Below are 22580 nucleotides of genomic sequence, written 5' to 3' on the forward strand. Positions count from 1 at the left end.
AAAGTAGAATTTACAAAGACTTTATTAGAAGCCATTTTTACAAATGTTACTCATGTTAGGCATTTCCCTCTGCATTCATTAAAAAAAGCTTTAGCACTGACAGATCTCAGGCTTTTTGGGTAATATTTGAAAGTGATTAAACTAGGTTTAAATTTAGTTTGTGGTTAATCCTAACCTTGCTCAGCGAGATAGAGTCTCACGATATTTGTGAGCTCACAAACTCACAAGAATCCATCTTGGCATGTCGCTGGTGGTGCAATAGGGCCCGAAAGGTGGTGGGTGCACAAATCACAGGGCACCAGTGAGCATTATGTGGAAGCTAATGGCAAATTGCTCGAGCAAACCAAAACAAGCCGACAGATGTACTTCAGCCTATTTTAACATCAATACGGACTATTCTGTTTCTGAAACGTGCAGAAGGGAAGTGCTTTGTGTTTCTGTGGAACAGGGAAGATGTCTGTGCTTTTCACTCAACTGGATGTACCAAAAGTTAGACTTTTAGCTTTGTTCCACTGTTGTGCTTCAGTCAATCAAATTCAAATAACTGTCATATCCCACTCCAGATTAATAATCTGTAGCAGAGTGACACACATATCAATCTGGCGTGAGTCAGGTTAGGTTAATCCTACTTATGAATTAGATTAAATGTCTTATAGCTGTTAAGCCAAACTTGTGGTACTGGATTTGAGTGGTGATTTTACCTGCTCTGTTCATGGACGACCGTGCTTTCAGTACACACAAGCGCTTCCCTCCAAATGGGACGTACTGTTGGTTCAGAGGCAGAGACTCTGTTTTGAGAAACTGTCGACGGCGTTTTTCTCTGATTATGGAGTGCACGGCTTTCAGGAAGTCCTTCTTACTCTCTGGAGATCTGCAGCATAGACAAAGTCTTACTGCATTTTTACAGAAATGTTGAGTATTTATACACATTTGTAGTTCTTTGAGAGACTGAACTCAGTCTTTATATAAAACCTGCAGAATCCTGGTCCATACACTTCCACTTCTTTAACATTTACAGACACTTAAATGCTGGATAAACACGTATTATCTTTATCTTACCGGCAGCAGAGTTGAAAGGTCGTCTCTGGTCTTCCCTCAGATTCAGACCTGGTGTGGACAACTTCACACATGGGTGTACCCTCTGAATCTGAAAGAAGAAGGATATAATAATAAACTCTATAATAATAAACAAGTGTTTTGCGTTTTTGTATTTTTTATTTTTTTAAAGGTTCTTAGTAAGAGCAGAAGGGAAGAGGATGACTGCGAGTGTTATGAGGCAGAAAGACAGTGGGTGTGAGAAATGATGTTTATCTCCTGCTTTAGAGAGGCCAGATGCTACAATAATTGGATGCAAAAAATCTCCTAAATAATAGATTTATTGTGAGTGATGTTAGTATGAAGACATGCTGCTTGATCCAGAACTGGCTGAAAGAGGGGCTTGTGGTCCTGCTTTCGCTGAGGGCCCCTAAAATAAACTTACTTGCAGGTACACGAACTTGCAAAGTGTCAGTTGAGATCATGTGACGGAATCGGAAAGGAACCTTGTCGTCACTGACGGAGGCTCGGTGAGATGTGCCCTGAAAATGAAGGATAGGAGAGGTGCAATACATCAATGTGACAGCAGAGGGCTCTGCATAACAATCAAAAACTCGTACACAGTAGACTGCATGTTCAATGAGAGCAGTTCAAAGAAAAAGGAATTTACTTACAATTTTCTTCCTGTGCTTGGACGACTCTTTGTACACAAAAACAACAGCTGTCTTGAAAACTATGGGGACAACAATAAAGAAATGAAGTTGCGAAACGTATTGCTAAGTTATGCTCATTATTAGTTAGTTAGTTAGTTAGTTAGTTATCATTACATATATTTGGTTATACAACACAGTCCATGTTAGGACACAAGACACCAAACAAACCTTTGGTGATCAGCCATGCAAGGAATATGATAAATGACAGGTAACCAGGGCAACCAAAAATAACAAACTTTGTTTATATATATTTTGCAGCACAACTATTACACAACTGTTGGATTAACTGCTGGTTCCTTATTCTGACGAAATAGAAACATGTCCATAATGGGAACTGAAATGTTCTACTTCATCCATGCCATGTCCTCTACAGGTTTAGTGTTCTATACTCTGAGATTATCATGGGTCTCATCTGTTCATCCTGAAATCCTTTCGTGCGAGCAGGACTGTGAGTTACATAACTGCACAGCCATGCGGCAACTTCTGTTTAACATCATTTATTCCAAATGTATTTGATAATGAAGCACAAATGACACAGCAAAAATACAATTTTTAGATTTATATAATAATACTTCAGTGGTGCTGTGTTCAACATACAAATAATGTCAGATCAATACTTTTCTTTTCATCTCTTTCTTTAACTATAGGTTTCCTTGCAATTTACTTATATATTGGTGTGCCCCTCCCCCATATAAATTATACATAAATACAAAAATACAGTACAATACACACACCTATACCACACCAAGGCCCCTTACAGTTACTCAATTTACCTTTTAATTTACAGTATATTTACATTATTAAAAAAATAAAATAAAATAAAAAATCTCTTCTACTTATTATAAGTTGTTGAACTTAAGGTTTTACTCCATAATGCGATAGTTTTTCTTTTGGCTCCATGCATTTTAGCTACTGATAATTCCATGTTAATGATATAATGAAAGGTATTGATCCAGTGACAAGGAGTCAAGTTGTTAGATGTTTGCCAGTTTTGTTTTGTTTTTTTGCTGCTGTTAAACCTCCCAGTCGTATCTTTTTATGAGAAAAGAACCAGTTTAGTAGGTTTGAAAAATCTTTTTTTTTTGTTTTTTTTGTTTAACATTTTAATTAAATAAGAATGTACAGTTTTCCAAAATATATTGACCTCTTTACAATCCCAAAACATGTGGATTGTAAAGAGGTCCTCTGTTCTCTGAGTATTTATCACAATGTGGAGAAGAAGTGAGTTCTATCAGGTACCTCTTTTTGGGTGTTAAATAAGTTCTATGTAGAAAGTTAAAGTGAAATATCATATTTTTTATATGACTTTTGCTTTTTTGAGCAACTGTGTCCAAGTAATTTGCTTGTGTAACATTACAACATACAAATGTATTATTCACTACCAACTAAGTAGAAATACACATACACTATGAAGTAAATGATTATAGGCATAACATCATAAATAGAGTTATTTATCTGCTGCATGCAGAGGTACAGTAGGTCCTTACCAAATGCAGCCAGCTCAGGGTCCTTTTTGCTCTTGACCAAAGAGGATGGAGCGTTGATCCAGGTCACAGTCGAGTGGAGCAGCAGATCTCCCATTGAGAGGTCAGGAACCTGAAATAAACCATAATATTAACATAACTTATAATGAATGATTTGTGGTTACAACAAATATGTTGTGCTAACCTCTTTTTTATTGGCTGTCTGTTCACTGATGAGCTGATCGAACACTGCTCCATATTCCTCATGAAGCTTTTGCATTTCATTGATGTGACTTGCCACTTTGTTCATAGCTTTCATTGCAACTGTGATCACCAAATAGGAAAATAAAGTTTAACTGTTTACAATTATATATATTTACAGAATAAGCATTTTAATTAAACAAATAAATATTTACCATCCAGATGATAGTGCTCCTCACTATCTGGGTCAGTCAGAGAGTACAGCTCCCTCAGCAGCAGGGGGTACTTCAGGACCCTCTGAATGGGTTTGATCAGGTATGACTCCAGCGTGGACGAATGCTGCTGTCTGGGGTTTCTCTCAGCCAAGAAGGCCTTGAAATCAGGATCGGTTTTTGCTAAAAAAAAAAAAAAAAAAAAAATTAATAACAATAATAATAACACCAATAATGGTAGCAGCACATTTCTTTTTACAATTAAAATTGCTTTGGCTATAATCACTGCACCCTTACAGTGATTTGCAGGTAGGCAAAAGGTTACAGAATATGCCAACACTCCCTACTGACTATATATTGCTTTATTGTTGTTGATTAACTTAACATGTCATGTCAAGTTGAAAATGTTTGATAAGTCTATGGATGTTGACTCAATTAATATTTGCCTGTATGTTTTTTACCTTTGGCCAGGACTTTGGGGACTTTGGTGTGGCTGGCACAAAAGGCGCTGTAGATTTTGAAGCGATCAGCGTAATACAAGAACGATCCACCCAGAGAAAAGAGCACTTTCTGTAGAATGCAAACACAACCAGTGCAAACACAGAGAAATTGATTGGTCACTGACTACTATTAATATTACTAATATTCATTTGTAAAATAAATAAAACCATAATCATAATCACAATCAAGACAACAACAACAACAACAACAACAACAACAACAACAACAACAACAACAACAACAACAACAACAACAACAACAATAATAATAATAATAATAAACCTTAAAGTGCTCCACTCTTTCCAGACAGTCTAAATCTGGAACCAATCTGATCCCATCCTCCAAAGTCCGCAGAAATTCCACTTGAAAATCCACCATCTCTCCGAGGTTTCCAAACAAGACGTCCAACTGTACAAAAAGAGACACAACGTTTTTTTTGTCAGAATCCTTAATCCTGGTTACTATGTTATTACTATGTTTTTATTTATTTGTATACAGATGGGTTGAAAAGTACCTCATCTTGTGTTAGGATGCTGTCTTTCTGCAGAGGCTTCAAGTAGCACTCTATGAGGCACCTGAGATCCTAAAGAACATAACAATGAGTCAAATATATAAAATGAAACAATTTCATGTGTAAAATAGCTTGCATGTACTGACTTTGACATAGGTTTTCTCAGTGTCCACTAGCTCGTTGATGACTTTGCGGAGTTTGTCTGCGTGTGTGAGCTGTTTCTGGGTTGCTGTGCCAACAGCAGGTGGGCCAGCAGAGACTGGACTAGGGGACAGGGAGGAGGACGAGGATGACGAGGATGAAGCTTCAGGAGTGTTTACGTCGTGGAGACTGCGGCAGAAACCAGTCACATGCTCTGAGCTCTGGGGAGGAAAAAATATGCAATATAACTATGTTGTACCATAAATCTAATACATTTATTGAAATTGCAATGTTATTATGAATATTTTTGGCATAGGCTAGACATGGGCAAACTACGGCCCGGGGCCACACACGGCCCTTTGGGCTTATTAATCCGGCCGGCCGAACATGACCAAATTATATTAAAATAGGTAAGAGTAAACCTTGTTCAATTTACCTTTTCAACAAGTTGTCGATCTTTTGGCACTTGATAAAACTGAATGTTTATTTAACTGAAATTGAATAAATTAATTATTAATTTAATGCATTTGGAAAACAATTTGTACAATGATCCTTGCATATTTATGCTTTGCTACATGTTACAGGCTAAATCTCTAATGTTTTATATATATATATGGCCCTGTGTCAAAAAGTTTGCTCACCCCTGGCATAGGCTGAACATTCAGTAAGCAGAGGTTCCCCTTTGTCAATGCACTGACCAGTACTACATATGATAAGTCAATATATGTTAAAAACTATTTCAAATTTTGAAAGTTTTGGGGTCAGATATAAACACCAATATTGTGTCAGATTCAGAAAAATGTAATCAATATAATTTTGGTACAGGTAGTTAAAAGTTAAACCTGTCCACTGTTGATGTTTAACGTCTCAAATATTTACACTTTAATACTGGAACTGATAATCTAAAACTTTAGTACATTCCTAAGACCAATAACATGACTTCAGTGATTTGGTATGAAATCATAAAACTGGCTGGAAACTACAGCACACATTCTTCCAATAACTGCACCCTTAAACCTTAAGTGCACAAAATACCAGGAAAATACCAAGCAAGAGCAGACCTGCAGAGTTAGTAGCAGAATGCTTGATTTAATGATGACTTTGAATATGTCCTCTTCTTTAACTATAATTTTTACTCAGTAAAGTAAGCATGACTCATGTTCTAGCTGTGAACTTAAGATCAAAACAAGTAAACATTGAGCTTCGGTAGAAGTAAAACAGACAAAAAATAAATTAAAAAAAATGCAATGAGGGAATGTAATGTTGATTCAAATTAAAATGTCCACTTTAAATTATCCAGGACTTATGATGTATGAAAAGTCAATTAGCAAATAATGAAAGTGCCTTACTGTATACAGAATATCACTATCACTTCTGTCTCAATCTGCAGCACCAAAATGCATCATGCATGAATCATGTATACATGGACTAAACATATTTGAATGCATCATGTATGCATGGACTAAAGTGTTTCTAATGCCTCATAACACACTGTGGCCATTTGTTGACCATCAGGCTTAAGCAGCTGGCTGACTGTCTTTGCTTATTTCACGGCTTCTTTGCACCAGTGACAAACACTATTTTCCATTGTGGTATTCAAACCGGTTTAACCACCACAGCAGCAACCCACCTATCTCTACCATCAACAAATATTAGAAGATAAATAGATAAAACGTAGATAAACATACTTATACAGCACAATGTTAAGGGTGCTAGTTTTGTAATAATGATGATGTAAAGGAGTAAAAAAGTCATTTGTAGTACAATTTACACCTGAATCAGTAGATGTTATGAAATCAAAGCCAAAATTACAAAAAACAAAAGAGCTGTGAATGATTCATGCAAGAGTGTCAATACTGTGTGCTCAGGAATGAAAGATATATTTAAGAGCATTTGTATGCAAAGTTGGAAAAAATGTGATTTACTAGGCATATTTCTACCAACTAGTAAAGAAAATATAAAATGACTGTGCACTAGAGGTTGATAATTACCCATATACCCCGCATTGTAGACTTAGTTTAACAAAGATCTTTAATCTCTTTAATATTGATCTAGTCCTGATGGTATTTGGAAATGTAAAAGAGTGACTAAATGATATCACCACTATGCCATCCTCTCCTGTCCACACATAAACAGTACAACTCATCTCTGTTGGTCCTTATGATGTAACCACTGCCTAATACATCCACACATCTCTCATCAAACCCAAAGACACAGATCAGAGCTCACCAGCTGTAATGCCTCATAGATGGACTCGGTCGAGCGTTTGGAAAATCTGCTCCGAAACGTCAACATCTCGGCTTGGGTCAAAGAAAGGTCAAAGACAAGGCAGATATCAAGATTCTTTCAATGCTGATCCTGTAGAAGTCATTTGCCCCCAAAATAGCTTTCTTTCTCCTCAAATGTAATGCTTAAGAAGAAGAAATATTCAGTTCAGCCAATGGACACTGCGTTAAAAGGTTTTAAGTCCATCAAAATGACTTAATTGATTTTTGAACCTGCAAGTCCTGTCAATATGCACTTTCCACTGGCGAATCCCACTGTGCAGTCAAGGTGTGTAGATCCAGCAAATGTAGCAGAAAGATTACGACATAAAACAACAAGATCTAATGTAGGGTTCTTGAGAGAGAGGGGGCGGGGGAATTAGGCAATGTCCAACAGAAAAAGAGCAGGAGTCAGTCTGTTTGTTCTTAATAAACTGACAGCCTTGCCAAAACATTTATAACAAAAAAATGCATGCAAAAAAGTGCTCGACTAAAAAACTAAACTAAAAAAATTAAATTAAATTAAAAACATTGACGTGGCAGAAAAATCTCCAGGTTGTTTTCAAATGAGATTCCCTGACGAGGCTCTTCTTTATCAACAGAAGTCTACATATTTCACTTCAAAATGCAGTATTTGTTTTTCTAGACAACCAAAAAACCAAGTTATTTCTAAAATATACTAAGAATAAGAATGAAGCTTCTGCTGGGAAATGCTACATACCTATTACAACATGCATACAGAGCTGAGAAGGGGAGGGGCATAGCAGCGTGCACCAACCTGCACAATACACCCACTATTGAATTAACCACATTATAGTCAGTTAATCCATGCTTGACACATCACTCTAAAGGAGGAGGATTTGTGCATTTTGGCATTTATAACACAAAAGAAAAAGCTGAGAAACACTATTTGATTTAGTTTGACATTTTCAGCCTGAGTCCATTTTGCTCTTTAGACTGGACAGGCTTGTACTTGTGAATGTCACTTTGAAAATAGCTCTGGAAAATTATTAATCTCTTAAAGATTGATGGGATACAGCATCTGACAGAATAAGGCAAGTAGAAAAATCAGCAGTAATAAATATGCAAAAGATGCTGTGTCATGGCTCAGGTGTGAGTGTGCAGTGTGAGCACTTCTTCTCTGATAAGACTACCCCTGTATTATTTTGTTTATATAACTTTTTAAGACATAGGCCTGTGCTCAATACTGCATTTGTGTGAAGCTGACTTTACAAATCAGTGCAGCACTCCATCTAGTGGTAGATACAAGAAATTACCAAACAAATGCAACTGAGCAAAAGCAATGAATGAGAGGAAACAAATGGTTAATAAAACTACAGTAACAAAAACAGTGCATTTCAATTCAATAATACATATAGATAAAAGAGTAAAAAGCAAAGTCAAGGAAGATAATATAAAATGACATTTGACTAATAATAAAGTCTAATAGACACCACAAAGACAAATAAAAGTTATTTTAATTCAAAACTATTAACGCTCTCAATTTAAATAATGACCTGAATCTAAACTAAAATGAACCACTTTCTCTTTGCCACTTACTGACCTTGCCAAAAATGTTCATGACAATCAAAACATCTCCTGGTGTTTCAATCTAAAACCACAAGCACTACTGTCTCTATAATGACTGTTATCCCAGGCAATCATTGTTTTATTCTGTGTTGGGTTTATCATACTAAAGAGGTGGGCCCACGCTTTGTCTACAATAATGAACCTTCCCGTTTCCCGAGGCGAGCTAGACATCCATTTATCTCCTCTAAATGATGTGGATCACTGTGGAGAATGGAGTAATTAGAATGTGCAGATAATTAAAAATGTCCCACTTTGAGTGTTTTTCTTCAATCTCGACAGCATGTGACCGCAGGCGCAGACCAAAATGAGGTAAGATGCAAGTCCAGACTTCACCAGACTAGGGACTGGTGGTGAAACAATGGGGTGTTATAAAAAGGGGGAAAGACATGAAATTTTACAATGAGGGGGGTCCCAGGGAATATGAGGGAGAACTTGAAGACAATGGAAGTGCTTCAGGCTTGGGTCATGGTTTACTGGAGGATGGAGAGTTAGACAAGCTGTGCTGTTTGGAGAGACTATGCTCGTATGTCATTTATGAAAAAGACAACAGGGGGTTTGAGTGAAAGGTAAGAAAAAGATCAAGAAAAAACACAGTGCACTTCTAGTACAAAAAAACAAAAACAAAAAACAAATATATAATGTATGTACTTGTAGACTTTTTCAAAAGCAATGACTTTGACCATATTATAGCAACGGCAGTGCTATAACTGTGACAATAATAATTGCTTCTACAGAAAATGTATATTTAACCTGTCATTCATGTTTTAACTAAAGGGGGAACTCCAAGAAAACTACACACAGAACTGGCCAACATTGCTGTTCATTTGAAAACAATGTAACAATTTCTTCACTGCTTCATTGGCATCGTTTTACATAATATCAATTTGATGCATTTCTAGTGTTCATTCTGTTGAAATCCTTGATAGAAGTCAGCCGAGGTTATAGACACTATAATCCCTGTTAATTGCACATATCTGTCCCTTTCAAATAAATAAAGACGCATTAGAGTCACCAAAATGAACTGTGTCTAGACTGAATTTGACCCAATTTGTGACCCGTACTTTAAGATTGAAGCACGCTGACACAAATACAGAAACAAACCAATGGCACTAGCTCTTCCTTCTCCTCATTTTAGTACGGGAAATTGACAGAAACAAAAATAATTGTTTCCGGTCGTTACTGCTCGTCAGCCATTGCCGTGGTAATGGATGTGACAGGCGTAACCAAGGGAAACGGGGCGACACCGCCATCACAGGTCTGACCCTGATCAGAGCAGACAGTGGCGTAATTACAAAGTGATGCAGTTTGGGATGCTCTTTGTAACACCTGTCTGTCTCTAGTCCCGCACCTACGACATACACCTGTTTATGGACTCAACAAGAACAATGCACTGAGCCAAATCTGCACAACTGTATCAGAAAAACAGCTGCTCGCAACAAAAATCACACCATATGTTGGTAATAATAGTAAAACACACAAAACCAGATGTACATATACACAATAAATGAGTATGTGGTGGAAGTATAATGAGAAATCTGTAAGGCAGTTTAGATTTTGTTACTGTTATACACCTGCAATTGTGAAAATGTCATTGACTGACAGCTGACCTAACTTGCCTGGTGTCTGCTTTTGCTGTGCTGGACAATCACTATGTCTGTGTTGATTATTCAATTCGCTTCGGGCGGGATTGAAACACTGTAAGGCTAAAATCAAATTGGTTGTTGTAACTGCTATATTCTTACCATCTTATACTGTGACTGTTCTGGGTGATTATGTTTAAATAACATCTTTCACTAATCATGGGCATTTGTTTTTCCTTTAAGGACAGTATATCAAAGCAGAATAAGTGAAATGTATCCAACAGCTAAAGCATATGACAAACAACCCTGTCATCGCACTGAAACACTATCATGCAAATAATCAGCTACTTCAAACGGCGCATATGAAGAGGTCGTGAACTCTAGAAACGCAATACTATGCAGAGCTGCTTCTCATCCTGTGGGTAATTATTTATGGTGGTTCCAATCTTCACAGAGCTCTCCCAGTAAGCTGCTTTTCTCTGTACATTTGATTTGGACTGTATTGAGTTGCCTATTTTTTTTATCTAGTATGGCATATAGTATAATGTTTATTTTGCTGGTATTCTTACCCTCTGTCCCATTCTCATGCATGCTGGGTCATCTGGATCTGAGGGACTCTGGAGTTGGAGAGGTGAGTCCAACGTTTCATTTAGGCTCTCCACTGTCAGTCCTGAGACTTCATCCAGAATATCCTCTGTAAAAAGACAATTGTTGTAACTATATACTCAATTACATTTCAAGGTAGGGGTCTGAATAACAACAATTGATTCATTTATGTTCTGACTTGGCCACCTCTTGAAAAGCCCTATAATCTACCATGGGCAAAAATCTCAAAACACATTACACATAAATAAATCTTATTTAGTTGCTATGCACATTTTAAAAATGATTTTCATGAAAACTATCAACATTTTTTTCCATACTTAAACAGGCCATTTATGGAATACTGGAAAAATATGGAGGACAGAGCATAGAGTTTCTTCAAGAGGTTTTATCTACACGATCAGTGATTACAAAATGTCCTCTGCTTTGAAGGCCCGTCGTGATTCACCCTTCAGCTTGATAACATCTCTGACCTCTCCGAGTGGCTGTGACCCTTACATATGGCGCTCCCTTCTGCAATGACAGGTCCACACAGCTCAAGGATTCATATTAATATTCATACTGCACTGAGTCCCTGTATAAACAATAGCAGCTTATCAACCCATGCAACACGAGACCCCAATTTACCAGGAATACAAATGACGCCCTTGCACAGACGAAGAGGGAAGGTCGAGGCAAAGCTAAGACAACAGATATGCAGAATCACTGGGATCCTGTTCACCTTCACCTATAGTTTATTTGCATGGGTGTAGAGCAAAACAAAACAAAACAATAACAAAAAACACAGACAACACACTTAAAAGATCGAGGAGACAACCTTGAGGGAAGATTCTCTGTGATTTTGGGCTTCAGTAAAGACGGTACAGATCTTGAGTAGGAATACGTAATGTGGCAACATCAAGGTGCTTCTTGATCATAATCTTCTAAAAGTAATCCCCATAGACTGTCTACCTGACAATTTAGCTAAAAACCTCAGAGATGTCACCAGGTATAACCCTATTAAAAGTTTCGAGTATTTTACTGCTGCTGTCTCAATGTAAGCTGGTTGTGGGTTAGATTTCCCAGGGTTACAGTGGTCACATTATTACATTAATACTAATAATGTGGGAAAAATGCATATATTTTTGGCATTCAAGACAGACAAGTAAAGAGAAAAATGACATTGCAGATGAGACAATAAAACAAAACTTAACCTGCATGAACACCTATATATCTTAAAGTTGGGTCATGTAGGGCAGGAGGTACCTTGGTTTTGGGAAAAAATATCCGTGGATGTGTCCTGCTCCCCGTACGTGCGGCGTGGGGGGGTGGAGCAGACAGTGCGGGAGTCGAGCTGAGGCAGGACACTCACAGTCAGGGTCACAGCCTGGTTCACAAATGCACCCCTCATGTCCTCCATGTCCAGAGCACACGCTGATTTACCATTCAGAAACAAGATCTCATCCCCCGCTCGAATACCTACAAAGAGAAGGTATGTTTTTTTAAGATGATGCATAAGCTAGGAAAATAAAATGTGTTGCGATGTTTTGATATATTGAACGTGCATAGCTAATTTGTGGCTTAACAAGACATTACATAAATAACAACAATGACTTATTATTTGTCCATCTTTGGTAATGAAAGGATCATGAAAACATATCGTACAGCCCCAGTATCAACAGTAGCTTATCGTCCACTTTGTCTCCTCCTTGCAGTGACCACCTGTTCCTTATTGCACTAATTGAGAATTACCACTACATCAGCTGACCAATTAGCTGTTAACCCTGGAAAATAAAGCTAACTGGTCATGACAGCTACTTTAGAAATCTCATCAGCGCATTCATTCGCTCTTAATGCAAAATGAAGATTTGAAGACTGAAGACTTGTTAGCCTGGAGCAACGTTTTTGGCACGGCATACGTCCTTAACATCTTTTTTATTCTCTGTTGGCTGTATAGTGAATAAATGCAGCTCTAAACTGTACACAGTTTTATGTACAGCCACACATTTAGCCTTCAGTTATGACCTACTTGTGTACCATGTGAACTGTCAGCCTTTATTGCAGAGGAGATCACCCCTGTGGCCATAGTTGTAGTGTAGAGGAGCAGCAGTATAGAAGATCTATGTGCTTGTATGTCTGCGTTTGTGCTTGTATAAAGATGCCGGGAATGAGAATTACATAGAGTTAAAAAGAGAGATTGTAGACGAGCCTTGGAGCTTGCTTCTCCAGCACTGGCCTGGTTTCTTGTTTCTACCCTTGAGTGGTTATTTTAGTTTCCAATTCATTTCTTCTGACTCATATTACAAACCAATGGAGACACATGAATTCTGACTGGTGAATTAGCTCGTTCAAAAATATTATAAAGGTTTATCTAGTTGCAATATCTATACATCAAACAGGAGGCAACATTGTGAACTTGACAGGGAAATAAAATGAGAACAAACATGTATTTTATCTGAACAAAAACAGAAATCATAGGGGCACTGTGTAAGTTAAAAACTGTCTGTGTATATGGAAACAAATAGGTGAACAAGCCCTATTATTATTATTAGTATTATTATTATTAGATAGACAATAAGAGGCTGCAACCTGGTTTGTTACTTTATATTTCACTCTTAATTTGCTCACTTCAATTCAATGTACTAATACTTTTATGGTGGTTAAGATATTCATGCATTTTGCTAAAGCGTTTTCTATTTGCCTTTAGTTAAAACATCAGACAGTGGAGCAGTCTGCTGAACGTGCATCTTTTACTTTGCAAATGGGGCACTGGGACGACATGATCTCACACTTCAATAACCTTGCTTTGACCCTGGGGCGTGCTATTTTCTGTACATTAGTGTTTTATCTGCAGCCCTCCATTTCTGAGGTCTATTAGGTCCGTGCAGTGCTCAGAGGAGAGAGAGCTACTGACACGACTATAGTCAGCCGGTCAGGAAGAAACAAGGCTTTCATCCATTTTCAAAGAGCTGTGGGACTGTAAAGAGGCTTTGTCATTTTAAAACCAACCCCTTTTAAATTGTAACACAAATCCAATAAATACAAAACAGATTCAATGTCTTAAACAGTTGGTATCTAAAAGAAAACTATATTTAAATCCACATGTAATTATTTGGCATTAGATGTTATGACTGCCATGTGTCCTTCCCTTCAACATCTACAAGACGTTTATGAGAGAATACAGTTAAAATGGATATAAAATGATAATTATATAAAACAATAATGATATAAATATTTGAATGTTTACCTTTGGATGCTGCCAGTCCATCAGGTTTGACTTCAGTGATGTGCAGCTGCTGGGTGCCGTCCTCATCAATCACTGCCACAGAAAAACCTACAAACACAAATTTAAAAAAAACATTATTACATTATACGATCTCAATGTATCAATGCCTAAACAATTACAGCCACACAAAATGACTATATTTCATTCATTTTTATGCAGCGTGACAGGCTAAAATCCAATTTCTAAAATCAATTTGATTTGTTAATAAATGTCTGGCTGGGGCACATTTGTTTATGTCACGAGGGCTTACACATCAATCATGTCAATTTATTTCTGTAGCTCAACACAGTGGACCAAGTAAAGCTCATAGAAAATATGTAGCGAAATATCTACTGTTGTATAACTTTTTACAATGAAGTAAGCAGAAGTACTATTTCATTTTTCTATGTAAACTACTGGGCTGATTCCATTGTATTTGAGCAGCTTTAATAAATACTCATAATGAATTAATACTACTATGAAATACTGATTTAATGGATAGATATTTCAACATCTTTACTTATGGTGATAATTTAATGTATTTTTGGTCTTTTATCAGTATACCAGTAAACCTCATATTGACAAATACTGGTATATGACTATATGCAAGTAAACAGTTTTTCTATTAGATTTGACTCTGTTGAGGTAATTCTATTGTTAATCTGCAATCTTACCATATCCTGCAGTGCAGGACTCATATTTGTCAAAGCAGACCACCTTTGTAGCTTTTGCGCTGATCTCAATCTCTTTGTAGAGCTACAAAACAAAAAAAGAGACTTTTAATTGGCAGTAAAGGATAAAAAATCGACTATGACTTTGGGCAGTAAAAAATCAAGGTCACTGCTTTAACAATTCATGTTTTATTCAGGCTCCTTAATAAAGCTATTGCAACGTGAAGGTTGTGGGGTCAAGACGTCGGTGAAGGGAGTGGGTGATCAGAGAGAGGCAGTGGGCAGGATCACAGCCACAGCTGTGTGTATGAAACAACAGAAGTGTGCAGTTTCACTTTTGGTAAAGACATAATGATGTGTTACCATGGGATAAAATAGTGGTGGGTTGAATGATCAAAGCTGACGGATAAAAGAGCAGATTACAACAATGAATGAGCTTGAAATGGGGTTAAATGTGTCACCTACAAAACATAGTTGAAAAGAGATTGTTTTTTATCAGCTGCAAATGTATAAACTGAATAATTAAATACAGAAACAAACACAAACGGCCAATAGAGAAGTTAGAGCTTTGCATTATTTATGTAACTGTATAACTGTGGTCTATGCATCCAGGGAATTCAACACAAAATCATAAAACATGCACAGGCCTCGTTTGTGTTTGCCAAGAACTGTCAGAAATGAATTAATAATCAGGTGATGACCTTAAAATGCAAATGAAAAACTAACTAACAATGTAACTAACAATGAACTGGTATGCGTGATAATAAAGGCTTTACACAGCGTATAAACTAGTGTATAAATGACATTATATACATATTTATTTTATACACATTAGATTATATTCATTGAAACATATGATTTCTTACCACATCAGAAATTTCCTCCTCGAGTTTTGGCACATAGATGAGCATTTGGTGATCAACCCAGACTTTTAATCGAAGGTAGTGGCTTGATGTTTCAAGCTTGTGGGTCTGAAAAAGGGACAAATGCAATAAAGAATAAAAATAATGGTAACACTTAAGTTCAAGGAATATATATTAGCTGCTAACTTAGTATTAATTGGTATGTTAGTTAGTAGTTATTCAGCTATTAATTAGTATTTTGCTTATCAAGACAGAAGTGGTTGCTATTACATCCATTTATTAATGTGGAATAAATATTTAATGGCTAAAAAGGCTAAACTGGAAAATGCATTACTAAGTACTTAATAAATACAAAAAGGAAAAACAAAACTACTTAGTATGCCTTTTACTACTACATAATATTGTCTTTTCTAAGGTGTGTTAACGATACATAGATCTGTCAAAGCAGCTAAAGTCAGTACAAGTTAATAACAGCATAACTACTCGCTCAAGTACAGGGATAGCACATACATGACATCCCTCAGTAGAAGCAGTCTCAGATGCGCACCAAATAATGCATGTATTCTTTATGCAAAGTTGAAGGATGTAACATACACAACTGTGCATTACGTGCTCCAGATCTTGTGACATGTTTCTGGCATTTATACAGTGCACAACGCCCACAGACACATCAATCAACCATCCATCCTGTATATAACAGTATGTATGGGTCTGCCTTAAGTAGGACAAGGTGTCACTGCCCATGTAAGGTCTACATGGCATCACATTTCTCACTGAAGTCATAATAATATTTAAATAATAATTAAACAGCGACATTGCACAGTTTATTGGACAGACTGGTTTAAGCTCACATGGTGTCATTTTGGTTGCATTTTGTTTGACATCTTTAAATTTTGACTGTATCTGTGAACTTAGTTTCCTACTTTTAATTGTGAAAGCAATGCATGCTTATTGGTTTTAAATGCTTCTGAAATTAAGTGTTGCTTGACTAGCCTGTATTGAGGAGATGTTGTAATGTGTAAGTGGGACATCACTGAAGACCCAAGGATGAAATGCACAGCCCGCCACTGCTATACTGCAATATAATATTACCCTATACATGCACGCACATCTCTTTATTAAAAGTAGTGGTAGACTGGTAGCTAAATGTACAAGAGGCAGACCTTGCAGACAGAGCTGAGAACCTCCAGCGCTGTCTCTCCAGGTCGGATGATGGCGAGGACGGGCTGGTCATTGGGTAAACACACCCAGGACGGAGCCAGATAATCGGGCACCCAGATGTCACTGTCCATGTTCTGCTGTGGAAGACTTTTCACCGAGCCTTCTTTCTCCTTCTGAAAAATACAACACAGACACAGACTTATAATGCATCATTTAGCTGCTATTTCACATCGGGAGAAACAAAGGAAAGCACGACTGTGACATGTTACAAATTTTATGTGATCATAAAAGCCTTTCAGTTCACATTATTGTTACAGCCAGTGAAAAGATTCTGTTTTCTGTATTGTATTAGTGACAACAATAAGCTACTAATAAATCATAATTTTGCTTTTAGACACCAGATAGGCGCAAATTAATTGGAGTAATGTGATAGAGAGTGCTGGTGGTCTGGAGATCTAGTAACAAAATCTAATTCATTTGTGCCAATAAGAGACCCCCCTTTATCCATATGGTTTGTATGTGTGTGTCCTCGCCTCTACATGTGTGCGAGCTGTGTAGTCCATCTTGTCACTTTGACCTCTCACAATCTGGCAGCCATGACAGCATTCTTCCTCTCTATCTCCATCCTTTTATTTGACCCAGCGCTGGCCGTTAACAAAATCTAATCTGCTCCTATCACCTTACAACAGCAGCACTCGCAAATCCCACCTTTTGTTCATTTTGTTCACTGGACATTGACTCTTGAAACAACTGGATTTCAGTTTGAACCTGCTAAAATTTTTGGTAATGTTTGATTTTAGGGGCTTTCATCTAGAGGTGTGGCACAGAATTTCTCAAAGCCTGAATTAAGAGAAATAAATACTATGTTTTTTGGTAAACGCAATTGGTTCTTGAGTAAAATTTAAAAAATATATAACGCAAGAACTTCTGCTACTATTTAATTACATACATTAGATATATTTAGGTGCTAATATTAAACAGCGTCGCCTGGAACCTGGAATCATTGACAAAAAAATAATATCAGGGGACAAAATACTATTTACATAATTTTGTTTCTCATAATTAGATACCCAACTATCTTATTTATTTTAGTTTCAGTGCTCTGAACAGCCTCCTCTTTTCAAATGTATTTCATTGATCATTTTGTGTCTTTGTGGTGCTCCTTCTATTCTATCTACTCATCACTTCCCATTCACAGAACACAATCTGCTGACAGTAAGCAATCTGGTCTTTTAAACAAACTTGATTGCGTTGCATGTTGGCTATAGATAAAAGATGCACATTTTCATTCGCACAAACCATCAAAACAAGCAGGCTTCAAGACAACAGACTATCGGGGCAATGGCAAGACATACACCCCCCTCAAGTAAGCCACAGTCCCCAGCCGGCTCCGCACCATCTGGCTCCCCTCCTGGACCATCTCCGATACCCCCCTGCTGTGGGGCGAGAGTCCAAGGCAACACATTTTTCTTTCCATTTCCCAGAACAAACAATGGCACGGCATATGAACAATTAGAGCGGGAAACAAGACACTGTTTACAATGTAGCATCATTCTGAGCTCTGGAAAAATACAAGAACAACCAAAATGTATTCTTTCATCTCTTTGAGGCAATGATAAGGTGAGAGATCTTTCCAAGAACCATTGTGTGGAACTGCATGTGAATAGTAAGAATTAAGATTAAGAAGTTTGCTGTTTGGTGTAGGTAGTAGACAGAATCAGATTACAATACTTCCAATGTCGCTTATTACTTGAAGTAATTTAGTTAACTTATGACAACTTTAATGATATTTGCCACTGCCACCGTCTAATTTGCATATGAAGGGGTAAATGCTTCAATTACATAACGTATATGTATCTATGTTATGTATTGGTAATGTATGGTAACTTTTGAAACTTTTTTTTTTTTTTTTTTTTGGCTCTAAAGAACATTTTTTCAGTTTTTTAAATTGTAAAGTGAATTGTGAGTAATTCAATTTTCAGCCAACCATATTACCCTTTGGGCTTGAGTTCATGCACAGTGCCTTCTTGCATCTCATTTGAAGCTGCCTTTTGCCAGCGTTCATAAAATATAAACCTCGCCACCTTGTCCTAGTGCAACCCTTGGGTAATTGGACATTTTCAGCATGCATCACTGATAAGACTTTGCCTGAAAGTCTCAATCCTGTCAAGTCTTTGAATAATTAAAAGTTACTCATTATTTTAAATTGTCTATAAGTTGCAGTCAATATGGCAGAGAACAGATGGTGCAAATCTGCCAAGTCCTCTGGTACCAAGCGTCTGCATAATTAGCCGAAACATCAGAAAGCTAATGATCTGAACATATCAGATCAAATTCTCCTCAGCGGGATTAGCAGGCACAAATACCCCCTCAGTCGATGGTCTGTGATCCTGATAGATTTAGCCCTCCAAGCAATTAAAATGAAGAAAAGGATAATATACAGAAATGTTGATGGGAATAGGTTAAAGGTGGAATGGGAAATTAAACAGTCTCAGTGAGAGAATGAAACAAGTTATTATGGGTAAAAAATATATTTTATATTTCATTTTATGTGTATATATTGGATAGAAAAGCACAGTAAGTATATTGATTTATTTAACAACACGCAAACTATATTTTTTTGTGAAGAGAAAAATGTGATCATCTATCTCTGTTTTAATCTACAAAATCTCGAATTATTATAAACTTTGTATCTATCTGGATGCCCTCTGGACACCTCCCTGGGGAGGTGTTCCACGCATGTCACACCAGGAGGGAGGCCAGAGGAAGACCCAGGACATACCGGAGGGACTATGACTCTCGGGTGGCCTGGGAGCGCCTTGGGGAGGAGCTGGAAGCTGTGTCTGGGGTGAGAGAAGTTTGGAATTCCCTGCCATGGCCCAGCCCCGGATAAGTGAAAGAAAATGGATGTATCTATTGTACCACCATCTTGTGGGTATCCAAAATGGGCCTTCAATAGATCTAAGAGTGCGAAAAAAACAGGATAACAGAGAATCTGAACCTAGAAGGAAAGATGTAACTAACTATACAACGGGTGTGTCTGGAAAACTTCAGAAAATTTTCAGACAGAATGAGATTCCTGTCTTTTTCAAGCCCACAAACACAAGACAAAAACTGGTTCACCCTAAGGACAAAACCCCGAGCCACAAACAAAGTAATGTAGTCTACTCCATTCAGTGTAGTGAAGAGTGCAGTGAGTGTTACACTGAGGAAAGAGAGGGTAAGAGGATGTACCAACACCGGCACGAAAGCTCCTCTGGACCCCAATCTGCTGTACTTCTCCATTTCAAAGACACTAATCACTCCTTTTAAGGTAGTGAGGTTCAGATTTTAGCCAGAGAAAAGAAATGGTCTGAGAGGAGAGTTAACCAAGCTTTTTTTGTTAGGAAAGACAATCCTTCCTTAAACAGGAATGAGACATCATCTATCCCCCATCTATAACTCCATCCTCAGACCCAGATCAAGAGAACAATAGCAGGGTCGTTAAATGCTGTATAGGGTAGTTTCAGCTGAAACTGGAGACAATAACTGTTTACAGTTTCAGTGTAGTTAGCCCAGCCTGCAGATAGATATAAAGCAGTGTCCACCAGTAATCTGACCAGAACTGAAGAAGCAGCTTGGATGAGCAGTGAAACGTCTTCAGTCCTACAACGATTTGTCCAGTTGACAGATTCAAACTTTGTCTGTTGCTATGGATCAGATCTGGACGACTGAGGGATTACACTGATGACCACTTAAAATGTTCAGTTATCAATAAATCATCCAATATGTGCAGCTTTATCTAATATTAAGACATGTTCACTGAAGTGTGGTTTAATTGAGATTATCTTGATGTGAAAAGGAGAGGATCTATGGCTTCACCTCAAATAACCCCCAAATGTAACACCAGAGCCCTGAAAGAATCATTTGCTTAAGTGAAAGAGGGTGGAAAATCCAAAGATCTTAATGTCCTGGGGGCCTGTATAAGCTCATTATACTGATATAAGGGTTTATCAGCTGCCTCACTGGTTTCAATGTAGAGTTATGAGCAAGGAAAACATTAACAAGGACTTTGTTTCCTGCATTTGCATTTTCTTGACAGAAAATCAAGTCAATTGCATGGCTGTTGGCAAAGAGATAAGTAGGATTTTAGCCCTGGGTAAGTTATTGGCAAATGCTGTATCTGATGTGGCACTTTAACAGCACTCAATACACTATACATGTTGGAACAAGGCTGCTACAGTGAACTATTGAATTCTTACAGATTTCTCGCTTGCAGAGTCCTCAAACATCTGTTCCAAAGGTTTTCGTACTGGCTCCATCCCATCGACAAAGACCTGAGAGCACAGAAATTCGTCACTTTTAAATCAATGTATAACTTGGCTTAGTTTTTTCTAGAGGTTGGTAAGATATTTAGGACCAAAGCAAGTTTTTTTTTCCCCATTAATCTGCTAAATTTTGTTCTTTCAGTTTTCTTTCTTAATTGTTAATTAGGTGAAGAATGGGAAGTGACGGCAAATTGTCAGGGCGGTAACTGATGTCACTCTGCTGAGGCCAGCTGCAGCCTAAATCACAACCCTATTGTGTAGCACTAGCCATTTTAATGAATAAAACACAGTTATGATTATAACCCAACCCTACTAATTCTATGAAGTCCTTGAACCTGATTGATGGAGGGATGTGCCTTGCTCTTTCTCTTGGAGGTGGTGTCCAGGCCCCAGAGGGAGGAGAAGCGACTTTTGCGTTTGCTGGAGGTGCGTGGCATGGCAGCTTGGCTTCTCCGTCTGATACTGCATTCTGTCCGCGCTGACACCTGCAGATTACACACACTGTATTCAGCACTGAGCAATGATAGACATGTACCTTTTACATATATCATACATCCAGCAGAGTGACAGTTTGTTCACAATCTGTCCTCACCTTTTACATTCAATGACTATGATTGAAAGTATAAGCAAGCAAAAAGTCACGTCAACGCGATTGACAAATATGCACTTAAAGATAATTACTGTACTGTATGTAAAGTGCACAAAAAAAATGAAACAGAGTTATACAGTAAATATTTTTAGCATTATTATTATGGTAACAGGTAATACAAATACAGCTAATAGCGTTTAGTTATGTGTTTTTTCTGTGGAATTCTGGGAGCAATGGCTTTTCTAATAGTCTTGGAAATATCCCAAACAGCACACTTGCCTGTTTGACATGTAATGGTTAGATTAAAAACAATAAAAAGAGCATAATCAAAGTGGTCGACTACAGAGCTGTAATTCTGCCATAGCACAGTCACATTAGCCCAGTGCATTTGTCCAGTTTATATTGACAAGAGGAATTTCTTGATTTGAGCTGAAAGTCTGTCTGTTTTATTAAGCGCTACAACTGGGACATTTGCAGCCACACACATAGAGTCCACATTTCAGCTGCCCATGACATAAAATCAACACTTTCAGCCTGTTTTTTGTGTAGTTTGCTGTGCATGCAAACAGGAATGAGTGTTGGCAGTTCTGGGTTAATTCAGATTGAACCACTGGGCCACACTGATTCACTCTGTGGTCTGATACAAGGATGTCTTTTACATGAATATAAGGCCGACTGTGCACATTTGAACTGAAGCGAGTGGGGGGTTGGCTGCTGTCTTCATCTCAGTTAACAGGTCAGAGGTTTCTTTGCATGTAAGCAGTAGGAGTTGGAACTTGATTAAAATGTATAAATATTTAAAGTTGTTTATATACTGCACTATTTTTAATGCGAGATGTGTGGGAATCCTCTTAATGCAATGAAATAAATACATTATAAATCTAATTATTTATTTTAGGTATCACAATTGGCCAGTTCAAGTAACTATTTG

At 37.6% G+C, this 22580-nt stretch overlaps 1 protein-coding gene across 3 annotated transcripts in view; it reads right to left on the reverse strand.

Annotated features, from left to right (window-relative positions):
- tiam1a (TIAM Rac1 associated GEF 1a) overlaps positions 1 to 22580 on the reverse strand; it is a 55019-nt gene that overhangs the window by 2442 nt on the left and 29997 nt on the right. The window contains exons 10-29 of one of the 3 annotated variants that reach the window (XM_055226422.1): positions 21396 to 21545; positions 20995 to 21069; positions 16756 to 16926; positions 15596 to 15700; positions 14733 to 14814; positions 14041 to 14127; positions 12060 to 12272; positions 10828 to 10905; positions 7007 to 7077; positions 4783 to 4998; positions 4640 to 4708; positions 4408 to 4533; positions 4086 to 4194; positions 3628 to 3807; positions 3417 to 3535; positions 3236 to 3344; positions 1710 to 1768; positions 1481 to 1577; positions 1060 to 1147; positions 702 to 871 (exon numbers count right to left, since the gene is read on the reverse strand). In XM_055226422.1, coding sequence (XP_055082397.1) covers positions 702 to 871; positions 1060 to 1147; positions 1481 to 1577; positions 1710 to 1768; positions 3236 to 3344; positions 3417 to 3535; positions 3628 to 3807; positions 4086 to 4194; positions 4408 to 4533; positions 4640 to 4708; positions 4783 to 4998; positions 7007 to 7077; positions 10828 to 10905; positions 12060 to 12272; positions 14041 to 14127; positions 14733 to 14814; positions 15596 to 15700; positions 16756 to 16926; positions 20995 to 21069; positions 21396 to 21545 — 2374 coding nt within the window. Of the gene's footprint in view, positions 1 to 701; positions 872 to 1059; positions 1148 to 1480; positions 1578 to 1709; positions 1769 to 3235; positions 3345 to 3416; positions 3536 to 3627; positions 3808 to 4085; positions 4195 to 4407; positions 4534 to 4639; positions 4709 to 4782; positions 4999 to 7006; positions 7188 to 7275; positions 7461 to 10780; positions 10906 to 12059; positions 12273 to 14040; positions 14128 to 14732; positions 14815 to 15595; positions 15701 to 16755; positions 16927 to 20994; positions 21070 to 21395; positions 21546 to 22580 lie in introns of those variants that run through there. The other 2 variants (XM_033978328.2, XM_033978329.2) reach the window with 2 other exon arrangements.

Source organism: Periophthalmus magnuspinnatus, chromosome 14, assembly GCF_009829125.3.
Source record: "Periophthalmus magnuspinnatus isolate fPerMag1 chromosome 14, fPerMag1.2.pri, whole genome shotgun sequence".
NCBI classification, from domain to species: domain Eukaryota; kingdom Metazoa; phylum Chordata; class Actinopteri; order Gobiiformes; family Gobiidae; genus Periophthalmus; species Periophthalmus magnuspinnatus.